Source organism: Pantherophis guttatus, chromosome 7, assembly GCF_059756535.1.
Source record: "Pantherophis guttatus breed Tessera chromosome 7, ASM5975653v1, whole genome shotgun sequence".
Taxonomy (NCBI): Eukaryota; Metazoa; Chordata; class Lepidosauria; order Squamata; family Colubridae; genus Pantherophis; species Pantherophis guttatus.
Genome location: NC_142069.1, coordinates 47,698,879 through 47,725,143, shown reverse-complemented (window position 1 = coordinate 47,725,143; position 26,265 = coordinate 47,698,879). Strand labels below are relative to the sequence as shown.

At 41.7% G+C, this 26,265-nt stretch overlaps 1 protein-coding gene across 13 annotated transcripts in view; it reads right to left on the bottom strand.

Annotated features, from left to right (window-relative positions):
• Nucleotides 1-714: 714 nt before the first annotated feature.
• SAXO6 (stabilizer of axonemal microtubules 6) overlaps nt 715-26,265 on the bottom strand; it is a 104,235-nt gene continuing 78,684 nt past the window's right edge. For 6 of the 13 annotated variants that reach the window (XM_034403355.3, XM_034403348.3, XM_034403353.3 and 3 more), the window contains 8 exons: nt 25,300-25,338; nt 24,810-24,985; nt 23,799-24,065; nt 22,274-22,398; nt 21,784-21,917; nt 17,954-18,200; nt 8,757-8,825; nt 715-2,574 (listed from right to left, as the gene is read on the bottom strand). In XM_034403355.3, coding sequence (XP_034259246.2) covers nt 2,459-2,574; nt 8,757-8,825; nt 17,954-18,200; nt 21,784-21,917; nt 22,274-22,398; nt 23,799-24,065; nt 24,810-24,985; nt 25,300-25,338 — 1,173 coding nt within the window. In that variant the 3' untranslated portion in view covers nt 715-2,458. The remainder of the gene's footprint in view (nt 2,575-8,756; nt 8,826-17,953; nt 18,201-21,783; nt 21,918-22,273; nt 22,399-23,798; nt 24,066-24,809; nt 24,986-25,299; nt 25,339-26,265) is intronic. The other 7 variants (XM_087873152.1, XM_034403357.3, XM_087873151.1 and 4 more) reach the window with 3 other exon arrangements.

Sequence of the window (26,265 nt, the reverse complement as noted above, 5' to 3'; positions counted from 1 at the left end):
TGGTTTAGCAGGAATGTCAATGTGGCTCAAAACTTACAAGTATAATCTTTTGATTAAAACATTAATCAAAGTACTAGAACCTAACAATTTCATAACTTTAATTAGTCTATTCAGACAACTCTAGCCATCTATGCTTTACATGGCTATTAGAGCGAGACAGACTGTTGCCTATCCCATTTCTTTATAAATTTAAAATATCTTCAATTATGCTTCTAACCTTTCCAGAAGATGGAGTGATTATAAATGCTACAATGCAGCAATTGTATCATAACCACATTTCTGAGTTGTAACATTCAAATTACAGAGATTAAATACAGGCAGGAGTGCTAGAAATCTGAATGCACAAATATTTCCAGGAACACCTCAGTAAGAAAATGGTGCACTCATTCTGCTGGGCAGACAGAATTAAATAAGCAAAACCCTAATTTATTGTACTCAAAATAAGCAATTGCTTTGTTTGGTCCCAAAGTGAAAGACCAAAATTTGCAAAGATAATCAATTTGTTACATTAATGAATCAGTTGGGATCATTTTCAGGTAAAGCAAACTGAATGGTTCAGCAGCATTACTTCATTTTCTTAAATTAATGTTCATATATTCAACATTTCTTCCTCAACTAAAACTATCTCAAAAAAATTATTTTTGCAGAGTTGAAAATGAAATTATCTGATCTACATATAATTTCTGGATTGATATGTAAATGAAGACACCAAGATTTTCTGTTTTTCCAAATGTTTCAATACATTTCTGGCCAACTTAAATGTATTAGTACATAGTTTGAATATATATTTTAAAATAAAACAAAAATTTGAATTAACTGAAATTTATGTTGAAACAATGATACTGCAAGTAAAACATGAAAATGTGGCACAGATATGAACATTTCTAATTAAGATTTTTTTGTATACAAAAATATTACTCAATTTTTAAAACATGTACAACTTGATTTCCCATCATACAAATCTAATTATCTTTAAAATATTACAGAAAAGTCAAGGGTTTTTCAACAAATCCTATCTTTTTAATGTTTAAATATAGTAACAGTAATATGTGAAAAGGACTAATTATATCCTTTATATTTACTATAAATTTTCATTCTAGTTTAAAACAATGCTCAATAATCACATCAAGAAAATTTCTGAATTATTAAAGTATAAGACCAACAATATATTGCTTCTAAAACTTGCTGGATTCAACCTCTTACCACTAGTCATGTTGACTAGAAATTATGAAATTTAGTGTCCAATAGCTAGGGAACCACATCCCTAATTCATCTTTTTCAAATTACCACAGAGTTGGGGAAGAGTAATTAGTCCCTAAACATAGTATTTAAAACACATTTTGCTCTTAGTTTGGCTAAAGATTCTCATGTACAAAACCTACGGCTAGCTTATCATTTAAACCCAAGAAAATGGACTGCCAAGAATGCATCTTCTCTGAAATTTTGAACTATCACACAAGAGTAATACATGCTCATGTGCTTTATTAAACAAGTCATGTTAATATTACAATCTGAAATGCAATAGACTTCAGTTTTAACCTAGTCATCATGATATAAATATTGAGGTAAAGGAAAATGGTGGGCAATATTGAAATGCCAAAGTATTTGAAAATTTATTATGACGGTAATATTTATGACGGTGACTGTATTGCTCATGATAATTTCATAATAGAAACTGCTTTAAAAAATTTCCCTGACTTGGTTTCTTCCAAAATTTTCCCAGAATTCCCAACAACATGGCTATTGGTCCTAATGGCTGGGAAGTATAGGAGTACTAATCTTAAAAGATCATCCAACTGGGCAAAGTTAGTTTAGTGTTGTAGAATAATAAAACTGTATTTGATCTATCAAAAACTGATTGTCCATGTTGGAACACAGAGATTAATAATAAAGAATCCAACAAAAGTTATAAATAAATGTAATGAATGAAGGTTTCTAAATAATATATTTAGGATTACTGAGTAATACACGAATAACACAAATAATCCTTAGTTGCTAAGTAAACCCTAAAAGTAGAAGGTAGTTTATTCTTGTTTCATCTTTGTTTTTGCTTCCGCATAACTTTTTCATTGTTGGGTTGTTGGCCATGTTTAATGTTGCATTTCTGTTATAAGATCAAGGATTTCTTGAAACTTATAATACGGCACCATTTCACTGCTTTTTAAAAGTGATATGGAGTCCTTTGGAATTCATTAAATAAAAATAGCTTATGATATAATCTATTTGTTTATAATACTTTTTTGAGAGTGAGGTAGAATACAGATTTTGGATAAGTTAATATTTCAAATCAAGTACTTGAGTATCAAGCCAAATCAAAAAGAATATTTGAATATCCAGAATTTTTATATCAGATCCTTTCCCCTTATTGGTAAAAAAAACCCCAGTATTTAACTATTTTTTTCTAGTAAAAATTAAAATACCCTACTATAAAACAAATTACAAGCACAGCAAAATTCAATCACATCTTGCCCCAGAAATTTTCTTTTCTTCTTTGAGCTCGTTCTAGAACCTGAGATGCAAGAGAACCAGAAGCAGCAGATCGAGCAGACAACTGGGACAGTCGGTCATCATCATCTATAAGTACAAGGAACAATAATGATATGAAAATTAGTATTAGTATGGAACATACCCAAAATATAGATAGCGAAAAACATTAGTGAAATAAACATTGTCTAAAGCTCTAACTAGCATACACTACACTGCATGGCTTATCATGGGAGGACAAAATGGGCCAATGAATAACACTTCAATATTTTGTTTTGGAGAATATTTGAGAAGTTAAAAATAACAGAGGTAAATCATTTAAATAAAACAGGATTGAAGAACAATCAGAAGTATTTTACTAATGATTTGATGGTCAAAACAAAATAAAAGGGTTTGTGAAAACTGCATCTAGTTGCAGGTATACATGGGGGACTTCTGATGAACAATCTCAAATTCTAGAAGGTTCTGAACACTGTTCTGCATAGGCATAGAATCAATTTAGATGAATTATAATGGTCAAATGAAGGCAGATCTTATAAGGCATATTATAAAGATTCACCATGAGGACTATGCAAAATAAACGTGTGCATTAAAAAGAACTTGACTTCTATGATATTCAAAGTCTGAAACCCCTACTGCTAATGATCCTTGATTATTTCGTTACCTTTGCTTTTCTGTTTAGCAAAGTTATACAAGTAGTCCCTACTTACTGACCATTCATTCAGTAGCAATTCTAAGTTGCAGCAACACTGAATGAGTGATACTTGTAACCAGTTCCTGAAGTTTATTTATTTATTTTATATATTTATTTCCTCAAGCATGTATTTTATGACAGATACAAGTGTAAACATTATAAATACATGAAAAGGATACGAATAAAAGAAAATATTAGGACAGGGACGGTAGGCACGCTGGTGCGCTTATGCACACCCCTTACAGACCTCTTAGGAATGGGGTGAGATCTACAGTAGACAGTCTAAGGTTAAAGTTTTGGGGATTTGGGGAAGAAACCCACAGAGTCAGATAATGCATTCCAGGCGTTGACAACTCTGTTACTGAAGTTGTATTTTCTGCAGTCTATTTGGATCGGTTTACCATGAGTTTATATTTATTGTGTGCTCTTGTATTGCTTTGATTGAAGCTGAAGTATTCATTGGCTGGTAGGACATTGTAGCAGATGATTTTATGTACTATGCTTAGGTCAGACCGAAGACAGCCAAGTTCTAAGTTGTCTAAGCCCAAAATTTCGAGTCTGGTGGCATAAGGTATTTTGTTGCGAGTAGAGGAGTAGAGGACTCTTCTTGTGAAATATCTCTGGACTTATTCAATTATATTAATGTCCGATATGCAGTGTGGGTTCCAGACAGATGAGCTGTATTCAAGAATTGGTCTGGCAAAAGTTCTGTATGCCCTAGTTTGCAGTTCAGTATTACCAGAGAAGAAACTCCACAAGATTAGCTTAACAACTCTTAATGCTTTTTTAGCAGTGCTGTTACAGTGAGCTCTGGCACTTAGATCATTGAGATGAGCACTCCAAGGTCTTTGACACAGTGTGGGTCATCTGTTAGATCATATCCGTCCAGCTTGTATTTTGTGTTCTGATTTTTTTTTGCCAATGTATAAAACAGAGCATTTTTTGGTTGAGATTTGGAGTTGCCAACTGTTTGACTATTTTGACACATAGTCGAGATCTTTTTGTAGAGTAGCAGCATTGTCAATGGTGTTGAATAGTTTTACATCATCCGCAAAGAGAATGCTGTTGCTTATAATATCATTGCAAAGGTCATTTACAGTCAGGTCCAGAAATATTGGGACATTGACACAATTCTAACATCTTTGGCTCTATACACCACCACAAAGGAGTTGGAATGAAACAAACACAATGTGCGTTAACTGCAGACTGTCAGCTTTAATTTGAGGGTATGTACATCCAACTCAGGTGAACGGTGTAGGACTTACAGCAGTTTGTATATGTGCCTCCCACTTGTTAAGGGACCAAAAGTAATGGGACAATTGGCTTCTCAGCTGTTCCATGGCCAAGTGTGTGATATTCCCTCATTACCCCAATTACAATGTGCAGATAAAAGGCCCAGAGTTCATTTCAAGTGTGCCTATTTGCATTTGGAATCTGTTGCTGTCAACTCTCATGATGAGATCCAAAGAGCTGTCACTATCAATGAAGCAAGCCATCATTAGGCTGAAGAAACAAAACAAACCCATCAGAGAGATAGCAAGAACATTAGGCATGGCCAAAACAACTGTTTGAAACATTCTCAAAAAGAAGGAATGCACCGGTGAGCTCAGCAACACCAAAAGACCTGGGAGACCATGGAAAACAAGTGTGGTGGATGACTGAAGAATTCTTTCCCTGGTGAAGAAAACACCCTTCACAACAGTTGGCCAGATCAAGAACACTCTCCAGGAGGTAGGTGTATGTGTGTCAAAGTCAACAATCAAGAGAAGACTTCACCAGAGTGAATACAGAGGGTTCACCGCAAGATGTAAACCATTGGTGAGCTTCAAAAACAGGAAGGCCAGATTAGAGTTTGCCAAACAACATCTAACAAAGCCTTCACAGTTCTGGAACAAGATCCTATGGACAGATGAGACCAAGATCAACTTGTACCAGAGTGATGGGAAGAGAAGAGTATGGAGAAGGAAAGGAATTGCTCATGATCCTAAGCATACCACCTCATCAGTGAAGCATGGTGGTGGTAGTGTCATGGCGTGGGCATGTATGGCTGCCAATGGAACTGGTTCTCTTGTATTTATTGATGATGTGACTGCTGACAAAAGCAGCAGGATGAATTCTGAAGTGTTTTGGGCAATATTATCTGCTCACATTCAGCCAAATGCTGCAGAACTCATTGGACGGCACTTCACAGTGCAGATGGACAATGACCAAAGCATACTGCAAAAGCAACCAAAGAGTTTTTGAAGGGACAGAAGTGGAATGTTATGCAATGGCCAAGTCAATCACCTGACCTGAATCCCATTGAGCATGCATTTCACTTGCTGAAGACAAAACTGAAGGGAAAATGCCCCAAGAACAAGCAGCAACTGAAGACAGTTGCAGTAGAGGCCTGGCAGAGCATCACCAGGGATGAAACCCAGCGCCTGGTGATGTCTATGCGTTCCAGACTTCAGGCTGTGATTGACTGCAAAGGATTTGCAACCAAGTATTAGGAAGGGAAAGTTTGATTTATGATTATTATTCTGTCCCATTACTTTTGGTCCCTTAACAAGTGGGAGGCACATATGCAAACTGCTGTAAGTCCTACACCATTCACCTGAGTTGGATGTACATACCCTCAAATTAAAGCTGACGGTCTGCAGTTAACGCACATTGTGTTTGTTTCATTCCAACTCCATTGTGGTGGTGTATAGAGCCAAAGATGTTAGAATTGTGTCGATGTCCCAATATTTCTGGACCTGACTGTATATAAAAAATAAAGAGTGTAGGTCCTAAAATGCTGCCTTGGGGGACACTGCTGTTAACAGGTGCAGGATTAAATAAGGCATTCCCTATTTTGACTACTTGCTGCCTGTTTGATAGGAATGCAGCTATCCACTTATGCAGGAATCCGGAAATGCCATAAGATTCTAGTTTTAGAAGTAGCTTGTCATGTACCACTGAGTCGAAGGCTTTACAGAAGTCTATATAAATTGCATCTATTGATTTACCCTGGTCGAGTTTTGAAGTCCATATGTTTTTGCAGTGTAATAGTTGCAGATTGCAGGACAATTTTTTTCTAAAGCCAAATTGCTTGTTAGAGAGAAGGTTGTTAGATTCTAAATAGAGGGCAATGGACTGGTTTATGATTGATTCCATGACTTTGCACTTCTGCAGTCACATAGTCACAATTCGGACATTTGGTAATCAATTCACACTTAAGATATTTACTGCGCCCCATGATCATCACAAAATGTCAATGGACAAGCTGGCAAGGGAAGTGGCAAGTCGCACCAGTAGGTGCCCCTCGGCTTCCCTGTGCTCATGCAGCACTGCAGCCTCCTTCACCTATCTTCCCTACAGTAGCACTGACCTGCAGCCTTTTTGCTCTCACAGCCTGCATCAGGCTTTCCTTAGCACTGCCTCCTGCAGCTTCCTATTTAATGACCCGCACATTTTGGGTTTATGACATCAACGAAGACTGCCAGAATTTTTGTTGCTAAGTGAGGCAGTCATGTGATGCTGTTACACTTTATGACATGACTCGTACTATCATTAATGTCTGAACAATTATCATCACAAAAAGTATAGGAAAATGGCAAGGCATAGATAATGATCTGATAATTCTAAAATGTTTAATATTTTCAGTAGCTTTGCTAAGCAATTTGAACAAGCCCCATGTTTTCCAGTCTCAGTTGTTAGGAAGTATGAGGTTGCAGAAGATCTTTCTCTTTTTCTTTCTTTCAACATACAAATTTTGTGTATGCAGATGCATGGATCAGATTCAGGCAAAGTATTGTTAAATTTTCCCTTTTCTTATTTAGGGGTATTGCAGGCATAATAATTTGCCCTGTAAGATAAAGTTATGCTTTGCAGTGCAAAAATCAGCAATTTTTCTGCAAGAAATCATGACTGTACATAAAAATGCTAAGTTACAAAGAAAATTACATTTCAAATACTGTATTTCCTCTTTAGTGGTTAACATAATACAATTTTCTAACCCACCAATAGTTCCAGGTATAAAAATTGTGCCAAATCTGTTTAAAGTAATTTTATCATCTCATGAATATTTTCAAACTCACTGCCACCCATTTTTATTGCTCTATTTCCAGAAAAGACCAATTTTGCCAATGAGGCACGTCAGCAATCTTACACATCAAGTAGAGCATATGGTCAAAAGATACTATTGAAATATTTTTTGAAGGTTTTTAAACTGGAGCAAGATAGCGTCTTCACCCACTTTATATGTTCTTTATTACACAATTTCAAAGCTACTGTTCAGCTATCATTTTCTCATTGGTGCCTTCTTTATCTTTAAAAAGATCCAATAGGATCTTGGCTGATTTGAATTCTACTATTTTTATTTTTTCTTATTCCGGTCTTTGTATGGTCAGTAGCATAATCACTTAAGGCACTACAATGCTAGACTCAGTTTAGAGGGCCTCCTTGTGTTCTCTTGCTCCATAATTGTTGTAGCTATGCTTGCATTTTGGTCTGTGACCGTAAATAAATTTATTATTATTACTAGCCATAATAGCTTGCAGGCTGTCAGTTAAAATTAATGTCAAACTCCTGGCAGCGGGTCTGTAACTGAAATCCTCTATGTGCTGTTTGGGAGTGCCAGTGTGCCTATGGACATTTCTTATTAACAAGTACCATATTCCACCTTTTCATATTTATTAAAATTATTTCAGGTTAAAGAAAACTGGAAGTTGGAATGCTATAAAATAAAGTATAATCAGTCATCAGGTGTTTTTGATTTTGAAGAATACATTTTGAAGGATACATTTTGATTCCAAATGTGTTCCATAAGCTTTGTTAGAAGATAAACGGGACAGGCAGCTACATCCATATTTTTATCACAAAATTAAACTATCTATGAAAGTTAGTAATTATGAATTTGAGTAAGATTTCAAATGCTTAGTAAAGAAGAGTTATGAAATCACTCCAAAACATTTCAAATGAAAACTTTCCATTTTAACCATATCCAAAAGACATAAACTTTGCTATACAAGAAATTTCCATTAACATTAGTAAGCAAGCAGTACCTATTTAGGTATGTCTTGCCTATCTCCTATCAAGATATACTGTATTTTTCGGAGTAAGACACACCGGAGTTTAAGATGCAACTTAGTTTTTGGGGAGGAAAATAGGAAAAAAAAATCTGCCTACCAGGTATTCATCTGGCTAGCGTCCTTAGTCTGGTCAGGTTCAGCACATTAGTTTGCTGGTTTTGAGAACACTTTTCTCATTGCTTTTCTCTCCAAAGATCAACTGTGCTTTAGAAGCTATTTTTTATCCCCAAGCAGGGGATAAAAAGCCCCTGCTTGGGGATAAAAAACAGCTTCTAAAGCACAACTGATCTTTGGAGAGAAAAGCAATGAGAAAAGCAGGCGAAGCACGGAGATCGCTTCACTCACTAGCACCTCGTTAGGGCTGAAAAAAAGCTTCAAAAAAGCTACATTCGGAGTATAAGATGCACCTAAATTTTCAGCCGCTGGGGGGGGGGAGTGTGTCTTATACTCCAAAAAATATGGTAGTACTAATAGAACTACATTTTATTTATTATGTAAACAATATCTGAAATTTATTAACCAACCTTCATCATGATAGTTTCTCTCCTGAAGGGGTAACTGTAACCAGCTCCTTTTGGGGCTTGCAATGTTACCTATTTTATCAATTCAGAAATATGTTATTTTGTACCGTAAAAGGAAATTAAATAATGTACAGAATATTTTCAGAATAGGTTGTGGGAATGGGAGGTGCCAGGCTGGGTTATTCTCTGCTCTAGCTCTATGGACTGAGTTGAAACTTCTGAAGGTCCGCCTCCTTGGTGACATTCCTTCAGTTTTTTTCAACTCAGCCTATCCTCATGGACGCAACTTTTTCAGCTCCAGAGCTTTGAGTTGAGCTTAGTATAATTCCCTGGATAATTTTTCCCCCTTTGTTTGTCTTTTTACTTCCTTGTTGCTTTGTTTTCATGATTCTTATTTCTGTAGCATTGCAGGGGGCTCTCCGCGCTTGCGGATTTGAGCTGAGGGGTGGCCGTGTCTGGCACCCTCTTCACTTCCCTATCCCCTCAGATTGCTGAGTCTGGGGGTGCTAGCCAGCTGCCTTTCGCCCCGGTTGTTTAGAAGAGTGGCGAGAAGGGAGCCTCGTTTACAGCTGCCAGAGCCACGCCAGCCTTTAGAAACCTTGGCATGGCTTTTCCTTTGATCCCCTGCTCATCAGCTGTGCAGCGGGCGGCTTTCTTTCTGATTCAAACTTTGCCGTTGTGGGACCGCTACGGCCGCGCCAGCCTCTCGCAGCCTAGGCGCCAGCCATTCTTGTCAAGGAAGTCCGAAGCGGTCAGTGCCAGCTGCCGGGCCGCGCTTGGAATTTTTTTTTTTTTTTTAGTTTTGCACAACACGGTCCCATCTGCAAGCCTGTATGTCTCAGCGACCTTGTTTCCCGTGCAATTGTTGGCGGCCTTGAGTCCAGGCGGCTTTGCTTCCCCGGCATTGATTTGGCACAGAGCTGGTGGGGCTCTCTGCAGCAGCGGATGGGAGCCCAGGACATTTGATCCAGCCTTGGGGACAACCTGTGGGTTTGCTTGGCAGCCTGACCTGGTTGATCCTGTGAGCCTGAGCCAGTCCGATTATTTGAACTACAACGGTTGTGGTGGCCATTTTGAAGTTCCAGCGGCCATTTTGTCAACATGGATCAGGCCAGTATTTGGGTTCTCTTTACCTCATAAGTGACTTTTGGACTCAGCCTTCCCTTCGGTGAATTGTTATTGGTGTTAGTTGTTCTGGAGAGCTACTGGACCTGTGAACCCCTTCTACCAGACATGGAGGAGTCAGGCAGACAGGCACCCTTTTCTGCTGAGGGCTCTTGGTCGCCTCAGTCCGACAGGGGCAGGGCACCAGTCAGGCCTAGGATGGCCAGCATCGCTGCAGCTGCTAAGATTAGGGCCAGAGCCAGCCCTTCATAAAGGGCACGATCGGGATTCACTAAGGCAGAGAAGTAGACGGCTCAGATTAGACAAAAGGCTCTGGACAGGGAATTTGCCAACGTCTTGGCTGGGGTTTTACCTCATGATCCACCTCCTATTGCTTTTGCTGACCACCACCCTTCTGCTTCAAATACAGACGTTGCAGTTCAGCAGATTCAGGCTGCTACTTCCATGGCAGAATCCTCACGGGCCTGATTCCCTGAGAACCGGGAAGATTCTCAGCCGCAGCCTGGACCTTCAGGGGCGCCTCTTCGGGCCCCTGAGGCCACTTTCACCCCCACTGTGGTGGGGCTCCGCCAGGGGGAGATGGGGGAACAGGATGTTCCGCAAGTTATGAAGGGCTGGATTGATCAGGCAATTAGATGGGGCATTGCAAAGGGTATGCGTCAGCAGTCCCAGACTTACGCCCAAATGTATGTCTTCCGACCGGAAGTGGAACCTCAGAGGCTTATGCCGGCTCCTGTTGAGTACCAGGACCCTGACTCAACTACTCCCTCAGAACTGAATTTTTATGCAGAGGACTATCAAGGGGAGGGGGAATTTTCAGATTTGGAGCAGGAACCACATCCGAGGCCACCCTTCAAGGGATTGTTTAATCCTGCCCTTCTAAAACCGTTGTTGGCCAAGGCCAGGGCTACAGCCCGTTTGGGTCTGGCCCCATCGCTCTCCGGTCCTGACATGGGTAGTAGAGAGCAGGATGATTATCTATTTACAGAACAGGCAGTGGAGCTGATACCATACCCATCCCAGGGATGTTTTTGGACATGATACGCAGACAGTGGGCTTCCCCAGCAGGAGCTTCCAGGGCCACTGGTTTGGACAATCAACTGTTTGCAGTCAATGCTGCCATGCTTAATTTGCTGGAGGTTCCCAAGGTGGACTCTCCAGTGGTGGCGCTCACATCCTCTTCCGTTTTACCACCTGATGCGGAGGGCGCCTTGAAGGCGGAGGATAGGAGGGAGGAGACAGCACTACGTGGGGCCCCACCTGGTAGATTCTTGGGCTGTGAGGGCATCTTCAGCGGCGTCCTTCCTCACTAGGGCGTCGGTTCAATAGCTGCGCCAGCTCCAGTATCACTTGGCGCCCGACAATGTACGGGCTCATCAGGATCTATCTAAGATTTTGGCAGCTACGGAGTACACAGTGGACGCGACTTTGGCGGCCGCCAGGTTTTCTGCCCGGGCCATGGCTTTGTCTGTTACAGCGCAGCGTATGTTTTGGCTACGCCATTAGCGCATGGACGGTAAAAACAAATGGAAGCTGGCCTCAGCTCCATTTGAAGGGGGTTAGTTGTTCGGCCAGGCCTTGGATCCTTTACTTGTGGAGACACGGGACAAGCGGAAGGTACTCCCTTCCCAGGGCAGGAGGCCCAATTTCCGTCCATCACCCTACTATAGACGGCCCTCCTTCCACCAGGGGAGAGCTGGGCCAGGCTTTCCCCATCAGCATCGGCCCTTTCAGTACTCCAGGCCGAGTTTCCAGGCCAATAGATCCACCTTTGGCAGGGGTAGGCAGCAGCCGTCCAACAAGCCCTTTAGGGGCAATGGTGGCAGAGGGGCTAGATGATCCAAGTGACGACTCGCCTCAGGCACCTATTGGAGGCAGGCTTGCCCTGTTTGCGGACCGCTGGGACGACCTAACATCAGATCATTGGGTGAGGGAGACAGTAAGAACAGGGCTCTCCCGTTGCCCTGTTTCTGGAGACCCAGTCAAGCGAGGACTCATAGATTCAGCTTGTAGCTTACTCCTAACTTGTTGGTCAGGCAATATATCTGTTTCTTTAAGAAACAACTGAGCCACGTAATCAAGGTTTGCTCACGGTCTCTGATGCTAGAGGCGGAGACCCTTTGCCAATGGGCAGAGACTCATCTTTTGTCCTTGACAGCAGATCACATCGCCGGAGCGGCCAACGTCCAAGCTGACTGGCTGAGTTGAGCCACCATGGATCCATCGGAGTGGAGGCTCCATCTCAGCCTGTTTGCGGACATAGTCGACCGGTTCAGTCGACCGGTGATGGACCTCTTTGCCTCTCCAACGAACACCCACCTTCGCTTCCTGTCCCGTTTTCCTGCCGCAGGAGCGGAGGGGGTGGACGCTGAGGACCCCGTGGCCCAGGGGCCTCTTATATGCCTTCCCTCCCCTACCCCTAATCCCAGCTGTCATCAGGAAGGTGTTGTTGGAGGGGGCAGAGATTGTGTTGGTGGCCCCTCACTGGCCCAGGAGGCCGTGATTCGCCGACCTGGTCAGCCTGTCTTGTCGCCAGACCCTGGACAGAGTCTCCCTCTGCCAGGGGCCCGTACAGCATCCCGACCTGCAAAGACTGCAATTGGACGTTTGGCGGTTGCGTAGCAGCTCCTGACATGGGAGAACTTCTCTACCAGGGTCATCCAGACGATGCAGGCAGCCAGGTGGCCTTCAACCACGCGCATCTACGAGGCCATGTGGAACAAGTTTGCCGGTTGGTGTGCAATGAGACAATTGGATCCTACTTCAGCATCTGTGGCGGAGGTGCTGGAGTTTTTACAAGAGAGCCTGGAACTGGGACTTTCCCCTAATACTCTAAGGAGACAGGTGGATGCACTGGGCTCAGTATTGACCTTTGGGGACTGGGGCTCCCTCGCTAACCATCCAAGGGTGAGGACATTTATGCATGGAGCATCTAATTTAAAACCTCCTACGCTTCATCGTTCATCATTCCGCAGCGGAGCTTCTTGGTCTGCGAGACTCCCCCCTCTCGCAGGCTTGGCCCTCCACTCTATCGAGGGCCTACCTCAATGATGGGCTTTGGAACCCCAAGAGGTGGCATGCCGCAAAGAGGGGGTTGTGGGGTTTTTTAAAATTGTCTTTTTGTAATCTTTTAAGGGGCTTAGGGCGGGGGGTGGGGAGGGAGGGGCATAGGTCAGGCTCATTACAGGGGCATGGAACGGAAGGCGGGGAGGGGTGTGTGGAGGAGCTCAGTGTGGATAGAGTGGAGGGCAATTCTATCAGGACCGTGGCTGGGAGGGGCAGATATGGCGGGAGTAGGGGGCCACATCAGGTGGTGGGGGCACGCACCCGCTATCTCCAAGCGGTGGCATGCCTCGGCCCCCATGACTCTTCTCGTCTCCCCGGCTGTCCAGAGTCTCAGAGCCCAGGCCTTAGACTGATGCTGTGCAACGCCAGATCCGTGGTTAATAAGGCCCCCCTCATTTGTGAGCTAATACAGGAGGGGGGTGCGGACCTGGCAGGTATTACAGAGACCTGGCTGGGCCAAGGGGGGGGTCCCCCTCGTAGAGATGTGCCCACCAGGTTTCCGCGCATTCCATCAGCCAAGGGCCCAGGACAGGGGTGGGGGGGTGGCGGTCGTTATAAAGGAAGGTCTTGATCCGAGGGAGGCCACTGTACCTCAGATAGCCGGATGTGAGTCTCTCCTGGTGAAGTGGGGCCATGGGATGCAGGTAGGCCTGCTGATCGTGTTCCTGGCTCCCTGCCACATGACAGCAGCCCTGCCCAAGCTTCTCAACATTATTGCCGGGGTGGCGGTTGATACCCCCAGACTTTTGGTCATGGGGGATTTCAACCTGCCGTCTACCGGTGAGGCGTCTGGGATGGCTCGGGAGTTTATGGCTTCCATGACAGCCATGGACCTGACACAATTAATTCATAGCCCCACTCACGTGGGAGGACACACTCTGGACTTGGTTTTTATCTCTGGTCAGTGGCTGAGTGGTCTGGATATAGGGGATATAGTTATTGAACCCCTGTCATGGTCGGACCATTCTCTCCTGAGACTGGACCTTTTGACCGCTGCACCCCACTGCAGGGAGGTGGAACCGACCAGGTGGTTCCGCCCCAGGCGCCTGATGGATCCTGATAGGTGCTTGGGCCAGTTCCTGAAACTCTGGCTCACGACTCGGCTGAAGATCTGATGGCTGCCTGGGATAGGACGGCCGCCGGTGCTCTGGACCGAGTCGTGCCTTTGCGGCCTCTGACCCGACTCCGAACCTGCCCGGCCCCTTGCTTTTCCGAGGAGCTGAGGGAGATGAAGCGCCAGAAAAGACGCCTAGAGAATGGTTGGAGGGCTAGTCGCTCTGAATCCGACCGAACACTAGTTAGGTCTCATATTAAGACCTATCTAGTGGCGATAAAAGCGGCAAAGCGTAACCACTTTTCCGCTCTTATTGCATCGGCAGATAACCGCCCAGCCGCCTTGCTTAGGGTGACTCGCTCCCTCCTACATCAGGGAGCGTGGGAAGACCCCTTGCAAGGGCATGCTGAGGATTTTGCACAGTATCTGCACGATAAAATCGCTCAGATTCGGGAAGGCTTGGACTCTGACTGGGTAGATCCTGGCGGGGTGTCTGAGGCTGGTCTTGAGAATCTTACCTGGGATGAGTTCGACCCTGTGACTCCTGAGGACGTGGACAGGATCCTGGGGAGGTTAAACGCAACCACATGTTTATTGGACCCGTGCCCCTCCTGGCTGGTACTGGCCACCTGGGAGGTAACACGAGGCTGGCTCCAGAGGATTATAAATGCTTCTCTAAGAGAGGGTTTCTTGCCTCCCGCCTTCAAAGAGGCGGTGGTGAGGCCCCTCCTCAAGAAGCCTTCTCTGGACCCGGCCGTTTTGGCAAACTACCGTCCGGTCTCCAACCTTCGCTTTGTTGCGAAGGTTGTGGAGAGTGTGGTTGCGCGACAGCTCCCATGGTTCCTGGATGAAACCGTCAATCTAGATCCGTGCCAGTCCGGCTTCAGGCCTGGGTAAAGCACGGAGACGGCATTGGTCGCATTGGTGGACGATCTCTGGAGGGCTCGGGACAGGGGTTGTTCCTCTGTTCTGGTCCTGTTAGACCTCTCAGCGGCTTTTGATACCATCGACCATGGTATCATGCTGCGCCGGCTGGAGGGACTGGGGGTGGGAGGCACCGTGCTGCGGTGGTTCTCCTCCTATCTCTCTGACTGGTCGCAGTCTGTGTTGGCAGGGGGACAGAGGTCAACCTCGAGGCGCTTTGCTTGCGGGGTGCCGCAAGGGTCAGTCCTCTCACCGCTCCTGTTCAACATTTATGTGAAGCCGCTGGGTGAGATCATCCGTGGTTTTGGGGTGCGATGCCATCTGTACGCTGATGACACTCAGCTGTACATTTCCACCCCAGACCACCCCAATGATGCCCTCGAAGTGATGTCCCAGTGTCTGGAGGCCGTGCGGATCTGGATGGGGATGAACAGGCTTCAACCCTTCCAAGACCGAGTGGCTGTGGATGCCGGCGTCCCAGTATAGCCAGCAGGTGCCATCGCTGGCTATTGGGGGCGAGTCACTGACCCCCACAGAGGGGGCTCGCAACTTGGGCGTCCTCCTGGACACACGGCTGTCTTTAGAAGAGCATATGACGGCTGTGGCCAGGAGGGCTTTTTATCAGGTTCGCCTGATACGCCAGTTGCGGCCCTTTCTGGATCGGGACTACTTGTGCACAGTCACTCATGCCTTGGTTACGTCACGCCTGGACTACTGCAACACTCTCTACATGGGGCTCCCCCTGAGGAGCACCCGGAGGCTCCAGCTGGTGCAGAATGCAGCCGCGCGGGTGATTATGGGAACGACATGGCGCTCCCACGTAACACCTCTCCTGCGCGAGCTGCATTGGCTCCCGGTGGTCTTCCGGGTGCGCTTTAAGGGGTTGGTTCTCATCTTTAAAGCGCTCCATGGCTTAGGGCCAGGATATTTGCGAGACCACCTGCTGCTACCGATAACCTCCCACCCGCCAATACGCTCTCACAGAGAGGGCCTCCTCGGGGTGCCGTCAGTCAGGCAATGTCAGCTGGCGGCCCCCAGGGGGCGAGCCTTCTCTGTGGGGGCACCCGCCCTGTGGAATGAGCTGCCTCCTGGAATACGATTGATCCCGGACCTCCGGACCTTCCGTAAAGCCCTGAAGACATTTTTATTTCATCAAGCTGGCCAAGCCTAAATGGTTTTTAATTGGGATTTTAAATTTTATGGATTTGGGGTTTTAAATTGGGTAGCCAGTGATTTAATTCTTTTTAATTGTCTTAACTTTTGCATTTGTATGTTTTTTAATTTTGGCTGTTCACCGCCCTGAGTCCCTTCTGGGAGAAGGGCGGTATACAAATTAAATTAATAATTAATAATAATAATAATAATCGTTATCCCACTTGGGACCTAACTAAGGTTTTACAGGCATTGACCAAGGCACCTTTTGAACCATTGAGGGAGGCTAGTCTTCGTCTCCTGTCGTGTAAAGTTGCTTTCCTTATGGCCGTCACGTCTGCCCGACAGATTTCGGAGCTGGTGGCATTATCGGTGAGGAAAGACTTATGTATATTTCACTCCAACACGGTGGTCCTGCGGCTGGACCCTACCTTTCTTCCAAAGGTCAACTCCTTGTTTCACCGAGCACGGGAGTTGGTCCTGCCAGACTTCTGCCCAAGGCCTTGGCATGCTTTGGAGCAGACCTGGCATACGATGGATGTTAGGAGGGCCCTCCGTATTTATATCTCAATACCTCTTCCTTCCAGAAAACAGAGTCCCTGTTTGTCTCCTTTCAGCCGTCAACTCTTGGCCACAGAGTGACCCCTTCCACGGTGGGGCGTTGGCTTCGGACATGTATAGCATGTGCTTATGAGCTTCAAGTTCTCCCGATGCCTCAGGAGATAACGGCCCACTCTACCCGCAGTGCAGCCACGATGGCGGCCTGAGCTACTCAGGCCTCCATGGAAGATATCTGTACGGTGGCTACATGGACATCTTCCTCTCCCTTTATACGTCACTACAAACTTGATTCATACACCTCGGCGGAGGCAGCGTTTGGGAGAAGAGTGTTGCAGAGGGTCCACGAGGATACAGGGTCGTTGGCCCAGGACAGTTCCTGCCCATAATGCTGGCCAATCTTTGGTATATCCCAGCCTGGCACCTCCCATTTCTACACTATGGAGAAGGGATGCTGGTCTTACTGTGATACGTTCCTTCTCGTAGTGTAAAATGGGAGGTGCCAACCCCACCCTGTCTTTGTCTGTCTGTCCCGACTCCTGTTGGGAGGGAAGTGTTCTTTCTGTCTTTCAGATGGCCTTCCATTCGCTTCGTCTTCATTGTCAAAACTGAAGGAACAACACCAGGGAGGCGGATCTTCAGAAGTTTCAACTCAGTCCATAGAGCTAGAGCAGTGTTTCCCAAACTTGACCCTTTGAAGATGTATGGACTTCAACTCCCAGAATTCCTCAACCAGTATGCCTGGTTGAGGAATTCTGGGAGTTGAAGTCCATACATCTTCAAAGGGTCAAGTTTGGGAAACACTGAGCTAGAGTATAGAATAACCCAGCCTGGCATCTCCCATTTTACACTACGAGAAGGAACGTATCACAGTAAGACCAACGTCCCTTTAAATAAAACATTGCCAGCTGCTTAGTAAAAAAACAGTTATGAAATCACTCCAAAACAGATCCAGTTTGGATCATATCCAGATATGCCACATATTCCTAAACCTGACTGTAACAAGTTGCTCTAAGGTTTATGAAAATTCAGCACAACGGGAAGGCACTAGACTGAGAAAACAAATCTACATAGCTGCAAGCATTTACCTGAATCTAAATCCAACAGTAACTTTCTGTCTAAGTAACTATATTCTTATATTCGTCTTTTGATCGTTATTCTTCAAAGGATAATCACACTATCAAGTCCTGTTCGTTACAAACCTAGATTTCAATTTACTGCAATTTGAGGATTGGTTACTGTTTTTGCAACAAAATACTAAAGTTATCTTAAATAGATAGGTCAATCTAAAGAAATATAAAGGTGTATGATGCAAACCAACCATTATGCTGAAACTCTGGATCTCGGAGACTTCCTTGAATGCGACAAAATGGACTCCAATAGGGTACAGCAGAAGCCTTAGACAGCTTCGTTTCTGAAACTATAGGTATCTGCTCTGAATGCATTAATGTTGCACAGTTTCTTTTACCAGAAGTATCTTGATTGGAGTACTGATCTGTTTGTAGAGGCAAAGGGTCCAAAGTTTTTAGCCCTGCAACTGAGGAATCAGTCACAGTTTTTTCTTCATCCTAAAATGCCAAAACAAATATTCTCATTGTAAATAATTCTGTTATTTGCTATGATTCCCTAATGTTGTTAACAAAAAAACCCAAAGGCCATAGTAATAACTGGTATTTTAACAAGTGAAAATAGTTTAAAGTCATTAAATGAAAGCAATCAGCCATGCTTCCATTTTGTATGCCTTATCAATAACTCAAAGATATGTGCAAAAGTTTTTGAATTCTAAATGTTTCAAATATGAAATACCTCATCCCAAATTTGAAATGTTTGAAGCTAAAAATACTCCATTTCAAATTCAAAATGGTCTGAACTGAATTTGAAATACCTATTCCAAATTTAGCAAAAGGTTTTCAAGCTTTGAGCCAACCACATTTTGTGCAGTTATTTTGAAACATTCAATCATAAAAATAGCATTAGAATACTTCCAACTTTGAAATAAATTACTTCCAACTTTGAAATAAAGGCATTTACAAGGCATTGTGAATCTGGAAAGTTTTGCAATCTCTAATACAACTTGTTAAAAAGCTTTGTTATCTCATTTATTTACTATAAGGTGCCTTACAGCAACTGCTTTCTTATGTAGAGATTTCAGAAATCCTGCATGTAGTTGTGTGCTATAATTTATATAGTAAATAAATATATAATTATATTAAATATAATTTTTCAGTATGAATATGTAATTACTAGTTCCAATTCTACCCAATTACCAAAAAGAATTATGGATCTTGCAATGAATTTATATATATATAAGTTCCATCCCACTGCCTCCTCCCTCCCTTTGGCAGATGAAATTACACTACCCAGCTGCACATGTCCCAGATCTGTGCCCTCACCAAGCCCCTTGAAACCCAGACCAGCAAGACAACAAAAGTCAGAGAAGAGGGCGGACGGGGAAAGGTACAGATGGAGAGGAGATAGGCAGGTGGGAGAATAAGCACCAGAGCAGCATAATGTGACCAGGGGATGCTGCAACTGGTCATAGAAGCAGGCCAGTTGCAAGTGCCCAAATTTTGATCATGTAACCAGGGGGGCACTGCAACAGCCAGAGCCTAAGGACCAGTTGTAATTACATTTCATTCAGCACCATTGTAACTTTGAACGGTCACTGAACAAATAGTCATAACTGAGGACTACCTGTAATCTCCAAACAGAATGAAAAAGGTGACTCAAGCAAAAAGGACATGAAAACCTCTTAGAACAAAGTGAAAAGAATGATGCTAATTGGAAATACAAATAAGGATGCCTAGTAGAATTATGAAGTTAAAGGAATTTTGCATGAGAATAAAATGCATATAAAAAAATTGGTCCTTTAAAAAATAACTGTAAGAGAAAGATATTACATAATACGCACATAGACAAAAATTACTTGCAAAGAATGTAATCAAAGAAATCAAGGAACAATTAGGGTTAAAAAAGGCATTTAAAATGTAGAGCTATTTTAAAAAACTGTTTAGGAAGCTATGAAAAGGACTAAAGGATCTTCCAGCAATGGGACGGAGTTAATAACAAGTTAGAAAAAGCATGCTAAGCATGGCTTTTTGAATTCTTTACAGCTCCTTTACCAGAAATGAACATAGAAAGTGTGTTTTCTTCTATGTAATTAAATACAATATTGCTCTGTGTGTCAGATTTCTCCTCCTTGTGTGTATATGTGCATATGGTCCACTCTGAGTCATTGATTGGAGGCAGGATGGAGGGGTCAACAGCTTTCTCCCATAGTGATATATTGGAGACTTTTTTCCTGCAGTATTTTTTTCATCAGCTGCAAGTTTATTTTTTAAATTTAAAAAATACCTTCTCCATTTATACCAAATTTCGTTCCTTTCTATTCAGTTTTCAGACAGTTATTTTGCTGACAGAAGTACACTGTCACCCTGGATGATTTATTGATAGAGACATGAAGTATAAATGTACAAATGCTTGTAGTAACATTAAAGAAATTTTGTTCGGGAATGTGAAAATCCATGTACTTTTTTTATAGAGATGGTGCCATGTTGAAAACCTGAGTGATTTATTCAGTATGTTGTATAACACAAGTTTACATTTGAAAAGTAATTTATCAAGATAATTAACACAGAAAAAGGAGACAATAAGTGCAAGTTATATCTAAATGATAAAACCAAGCTAGTAGATCAATTTATGTAAATTGGAAAAAATATTTACTAAATTAAAAGAATGGGTATATTGATAAATGGAAAGATTTGGAAATGTGGTTAAAAAGTGTGGCTATTGCAAAGAATAAATATAAAAAGAAACAAAATCTTGGTGGTGCAGCAGACTAAAGTGCTGTTAAGTAGCACTTAGCTGCCAGCTGCCTGCAATTACTGCGAATTCAAATCTCACCAGGCTCAAGGTTGACTCATCCTTCCATCCTTCCGAGGTAGGTAAAATGAGGACCTGGATTGTGGGGGCAATAAACTGACTTTGTATAAAAAAGAACACCGCTTGGGTGGGCCAAAAGCCCTACTAAGCAGGTATATACAAAAGTATGAAGGCTATTGCTTAACGCATTGTAAGCCGCCCTGAGTCTCCGGAGAAAAGCGGCATATAAATCGAACCAATAAATAAATAAATAAATAAATAAATAAATAAATAAATAAATAAATAAATAAATAAATAAAATCAACTGTGATTTTTATGGTGCTGCCCATTTTGTTATACTGAAGTGACAGTTGCATATGTTTATTGATAGTATGGATATATGGTTATAACGAGTACAAAATGTTTGTTTAGGCAGTTTGGTCATAAAGAGAAAGTAAATGTCTATCAAACTATACAACCAATATGTGGAAGAAGAATAAATCGATTAACAGCTAAGATAAAATTTAGAAGGTCATAGTTGCAAAGAGTGAGACTGTCAAAATGAAAGAGGTGAGATAATGAAGAACAAAAGCCAAAATATAAATTGATACAAAAGTCTGAGGAAAGCAAGAATGGTTTGCCAAGATAAAAACACAAGATTTACGATAAAGGGTGTTGGAGTAAATATACAAATTATTCCCTACATCATTCTTCTACATATCACAAATTCTAATCAATTAAATCAAATTTAAAACAGGGAATAGACTGTTACAGATTTCATTATATATAATTTCCCCAGTGTTACAGGTAGTCCTTGACTTACAACTGGCATTTAATGACAGTTTGGAGTTATGATGGCCTTGGAAAGGGTGCTTTATAGTCCATAAAACACTTCCAGCCATTAAAAAATGTTGCACTATCCCCACAGCGGTCACAACTGCATTTTAGGCACTTGGCCACCAGCTCATATTTAGAACTGGTTGCAGCATCCTACAATCACAAAACTGCAATGTGCTACCGTTTTTGTCAGTTTGTAGCAAAAAAGCCACTTATGATTGAGTGATTCACTTAATGACTGCCATAAAATCTATGGTAAAATCAGGTCCTGTCATATGGTGCTTCAATTTACAATCATCGAGACTTATGACCAATTATGGTCCTAAATCAAGAACTATCTGTTCTACTTTACAGTTTCTTATTTGACAAAATTATAATTTCTTTTGTAATTATATATTTTATAGGAAGCAAAAAAGGACATTACAAATATTTCTTACAACAATTATACCTTACCGTGTTAGTTTTTCCTTTTATTTGTTCTCTTGAAACTTGACTATTTCCCAAATACTGCTTTTCTGAAGATTCCTTTTCTATTTGCAGTAAGGATGAATGCTTCCCTTTCTCAGGAGATACTAAAACAGCACCTCCTAAAATAAAAATGAACAATAGGGTTGCTAATTGTGGCTATATTATATATTTAAGAAACTATACCACCTGCATATATAGTAGATGTATAGAAATGCAAAAGGGAAGCTACTAAATTCATATTCTGCTTGTAGACTTTCCAGGAGCACCTTGGTAGTCATTGCTGAGATAACATTGATGATCAACTTCCTTATTTTCTACATTCACATTGGAGCAGAATATTGGGCTAGACTGGCTTTAATCTATTCATCATCACATTTTATTCTCTTTTTAAAATTAATTTAATATAAAATGAATTCTTAGGGTGCATGTTAATTTATATTTTAGGAAGTTAAATAAAAACTACCAGTCTTTTTACCTGCAGCTGGGGTTGTCAGATCATGATGTGTTCTTTGGATTCCACCAAGCGTTCTAAGTTGTGGAGTTGGAAGCCTACCACGTGCTCTTAAAGATTCTGAAGAATCTGCCCTGCCTTCTGAAGAACTTATATTTTCCATGGCAAAATAAATAAGAAATGTGACAAAATATAATAATCCAATGAACAATAATTTAAAATCCCGAGTCAGCATTAAAAGTTCTAAGTTCTGAATTATTTGAGTCACAAAGTATCACAACAGAGCTTCCAAGTTATTATCCCCAATCTCTAAATTCTGTTTCTTTTTTTGAATTTGTAATTGTTTTTGAAGATTATTTGGGATTTTGTTATAAAATCTAGAGTAAATTTTGTCATTCAATCAAAATAATTACAGATCAGTTTTCAATCACTGATCTTGTCATTTTCTAAACTGTGCTTTATCCTTTATTACATTTGAAGAATACAACTGCAATCATTTTTTACACTGTTACTTTACTGTCCTAAAAATGCTTATTAAATGTTATCCCAGACAATAATTTTCAAATGATACATTTATCTTAATAAATATCTATGAAATAATTATGAAATTTTTCTTCATATGTTTAAACAGATGTTACTTTAAAAAAACATTGTATTAAGTCAGTGAATCATCTTTAATTTCAGTAAGTCATTATTCATAGCTGCATTCAAATCATAAAAAGACTGCTTTATCAAACTTTGCAAATCAAAATTAGAAGTGACAATATACAAATGAGAGTGCTATTTGAACATTTGCTTAAGGCAGGGGTGTCAAACTGAATTTCATTGAGGGATGCATCAAGGTTGTGTTTGAGCTTGGGGGGCCAGGGTGGGCGTGGTCACGGTGGGCATGGCCAGCTCGTCACTCGTGTCGGCGCCTGAGGCAGCCCGAGCGCTCTGCCAGTGAAAACAGGCTCCTGAGCACCATTTTCGGCTGCGACGGCCTCTTGCAACCCTCTGCCAATGAAAACAAAGCTCGGGAGGACTGCACACAACCCTCCTGAGCTCTGTTTTCGCTGGCAGAGGCACCACAGGCTGGTCCTTCACTGTTTCCAGAGTGGCCCCACGGGCCAGATCCAAGGTGCCTCTGCCTCCAGTGCTGCCACCTGCTCCGGCCCACCAATTCTCAACTTTTCCACAGCCCACACAGTGCGTCCAAATCGCCTGCCTACCCCCCACCCTCCCCATCTGCTGCTTGGGCAGGGGAACAACTCACCTGTGCTGTGCGGGCTGCACAGCCCGAGTGCACCGACCAAGGGACCGTCTGCAGCTGCTGCCAGATACCATCAGTCCCCACGCACTTACCACCTCTTGTGTGTGTGCCAGGGGATGAGGTACCTAGCCAAGCTGATCACCCTGAAATTGTGCTTCCCCAAAAATAAGCCCTAGTGCTTATTTTGGAGCCCCAAAAATATAACACCAGGTCTTATTTTGGGGGAAACACGGGTAAGAGATGTTTAATCATAGCCCCATAACTCCAAACAGGAAAAATAATATTTCAGATATTTACTTTTGCTGATTGTTTATACTGGCATCCTTGTCATTTTTTTCCACTTCTTTAACTTCACCAATTTCTTGCTTATTTTCTTCTTCTTTGCATTCTCCTAATATAGGCGACAGATTTTCTTGTTGCTCATCATCATGTGATTCATCCCAAACTAGACGCCGCTTGACAGGAATAGTAAGAGCATCTGATACACCTAAATTCCCAGTGCTATTTTGCTGCGCAGGTTGTGCCAATATTTTAGGACCTGAAGATAGTTTGTTTTCAGGGATCCTAAATAAGGAATAACAATTTATTAAATGTAAGATTTAGTAGCCATTTATATATTGTAAGAAATATTTGGGACTCCTTCAATGATATGACTAATGACAGTTGTATCAACTTAAATACATTTATGTTTTAATTATACTCATCTGCAAATTTAGTAATAAAGCAAGCCAAATGAGGACGACCTAAGAACTATACAACTATCGGTAGCTCTCTGTGACAGTAGAGGCTTGAACTGAAAATCAAGAATAGATTTTCAAAGGAGTTTTGCAATATATGCTAGCAATTTGCTAAATAAAGGAAAAGGGGGAAACAGTTACTGTGCTTGACAATCTTTGTTAGTATCTAAAATCTCTTTGAATTCTCTGTACACATACTGTACATGTAAATTCACACATAAATACAGTGTTCAAGGACCTTATCTATTTTACATATTCTTAATCAAATTTACTTGTGAAAAAATGTGCAAAAGTCAAAAATATTCAATAATATGCTCATATTGTGGTTAAAATGTTTTTGGATGTAGCCTGATTCTTAATAATTTCATGGATATATTCATGCAGTAAATGATTGATATACATCACTTTCTTTCAAGATACTTTTTTTAAAAAATTCCAGTCTAGCCTATAGCTAAGGGATTGCCTGGATGTTTTCCAACTAAATATTAACCAGGCCCAGCCCTGTTTAATTTTCTATCCCAAAATATCACACTTCTAAAAACACAACCTTCTCCTATGTCTAATTTCCTACCCTGCTAAGTCAAGTGCTCTGATATTGTTGCTCATGGTTTCTTCCACAGTGGATTCAGAGGACAAATCCCACAGTCTATTGCTATCTGACAGGATTTGATTTAAATGATCTCTGGAAAAGTGGGTTCCTTGTATCCTCTGCTTATAAGCTTCTGCTTTCTCTCGAAGTTCTTTCACCTAGATATGAAGATTTCACACTGTTATTGATGGAAGGGTTTTTTTGTCAACTTTGTTGGCTAATTAACAGCCACCAAAAGCACAAAACAGCATGTCACAGACAATGCACAAACATTGCAGCACAAATATCGAAGGAAAATATATTTTTAAAAATGCTTCTTTTAAGCAGTCATGCCAAAGATCACGGATCAGTAAATTACTCAGCAAGCATCAAAAGGACTCCAACTATGCATATGCTTAATATAACAATAGTTTTTTTATGATTCATAAATTTTATAATTTCCCCAAACATGAAAAACTTAGACATGACCAACCTCCACATACCACATGGTATTTAGGGTGTTTTGAGAACCCTGAGGAGAGGAATACAAAAATAAACAATATTTATTTACTAATTTTGTATTAATATTACAAATTTACTTCAAAAACTAAAATGATTTCTTCATTCTGCTATGACTGTTATTCTCCTGCCTCCTAGAGTTCACACTACAGAAGTGTAATTTAACTTCCTTAAAAATAAAGCATATCAAATGAACAGTATTACTCCAATCCACTAGATTGAATAAATACTTGACAATTGTAAAATGATGCATAGTACATTTTCTGAACTGATAATGAACAGCAAAAACTAATCTCCATTTTTACATCAGTCTACCAAATTAAATAAACAGTAGCTCCTTTGTTACTGTTCCCTAAATCTAATTTTTACTAGGGAATGCTGACTTTAGCCAACGTAGGAGAAATTGAAGTTTTCTGGATTTTGTTCTGTGGTTCTTTGTGATTTGTGAGGGAGTTTAAATTAGCTTCAGTGGTGGTTGTTTCACAACAGGCCACACCACTTGTATTATTTTATAACCTAGCATAACTGTTTCATCAAATTGTTTCACAATACCTAGGAGTACAAATAAAGCACTTCTTTTTGAATGATTAAATAAGCCCCAATCTTTGCAAAATTCAGACAGCTGTTTCAGAAGCTGCCGATGGTGGTTTCCTTTACATGGTTCTCCTCAAAATGTGATGACAGCATTTCTCATTTTTAAAAAATTGCAGAGAGTACAGTATGTAACAGAAACAGAAACCAACAGATGTCCCAAGAGCATCAAAAACAGGACAGCAGCAATATTAAGATTAGTTGCATAGCATTAAAGTATTTAGTGTCTCCTACCAATTTCCTATATCATTTTATGGATTTTACATTAAATGTTATTAAGTCAAAATGAAGATTAATTATCAATAATTAAATAAGATTATTATTTATGGTGGGAGAAGAAATTATCTTT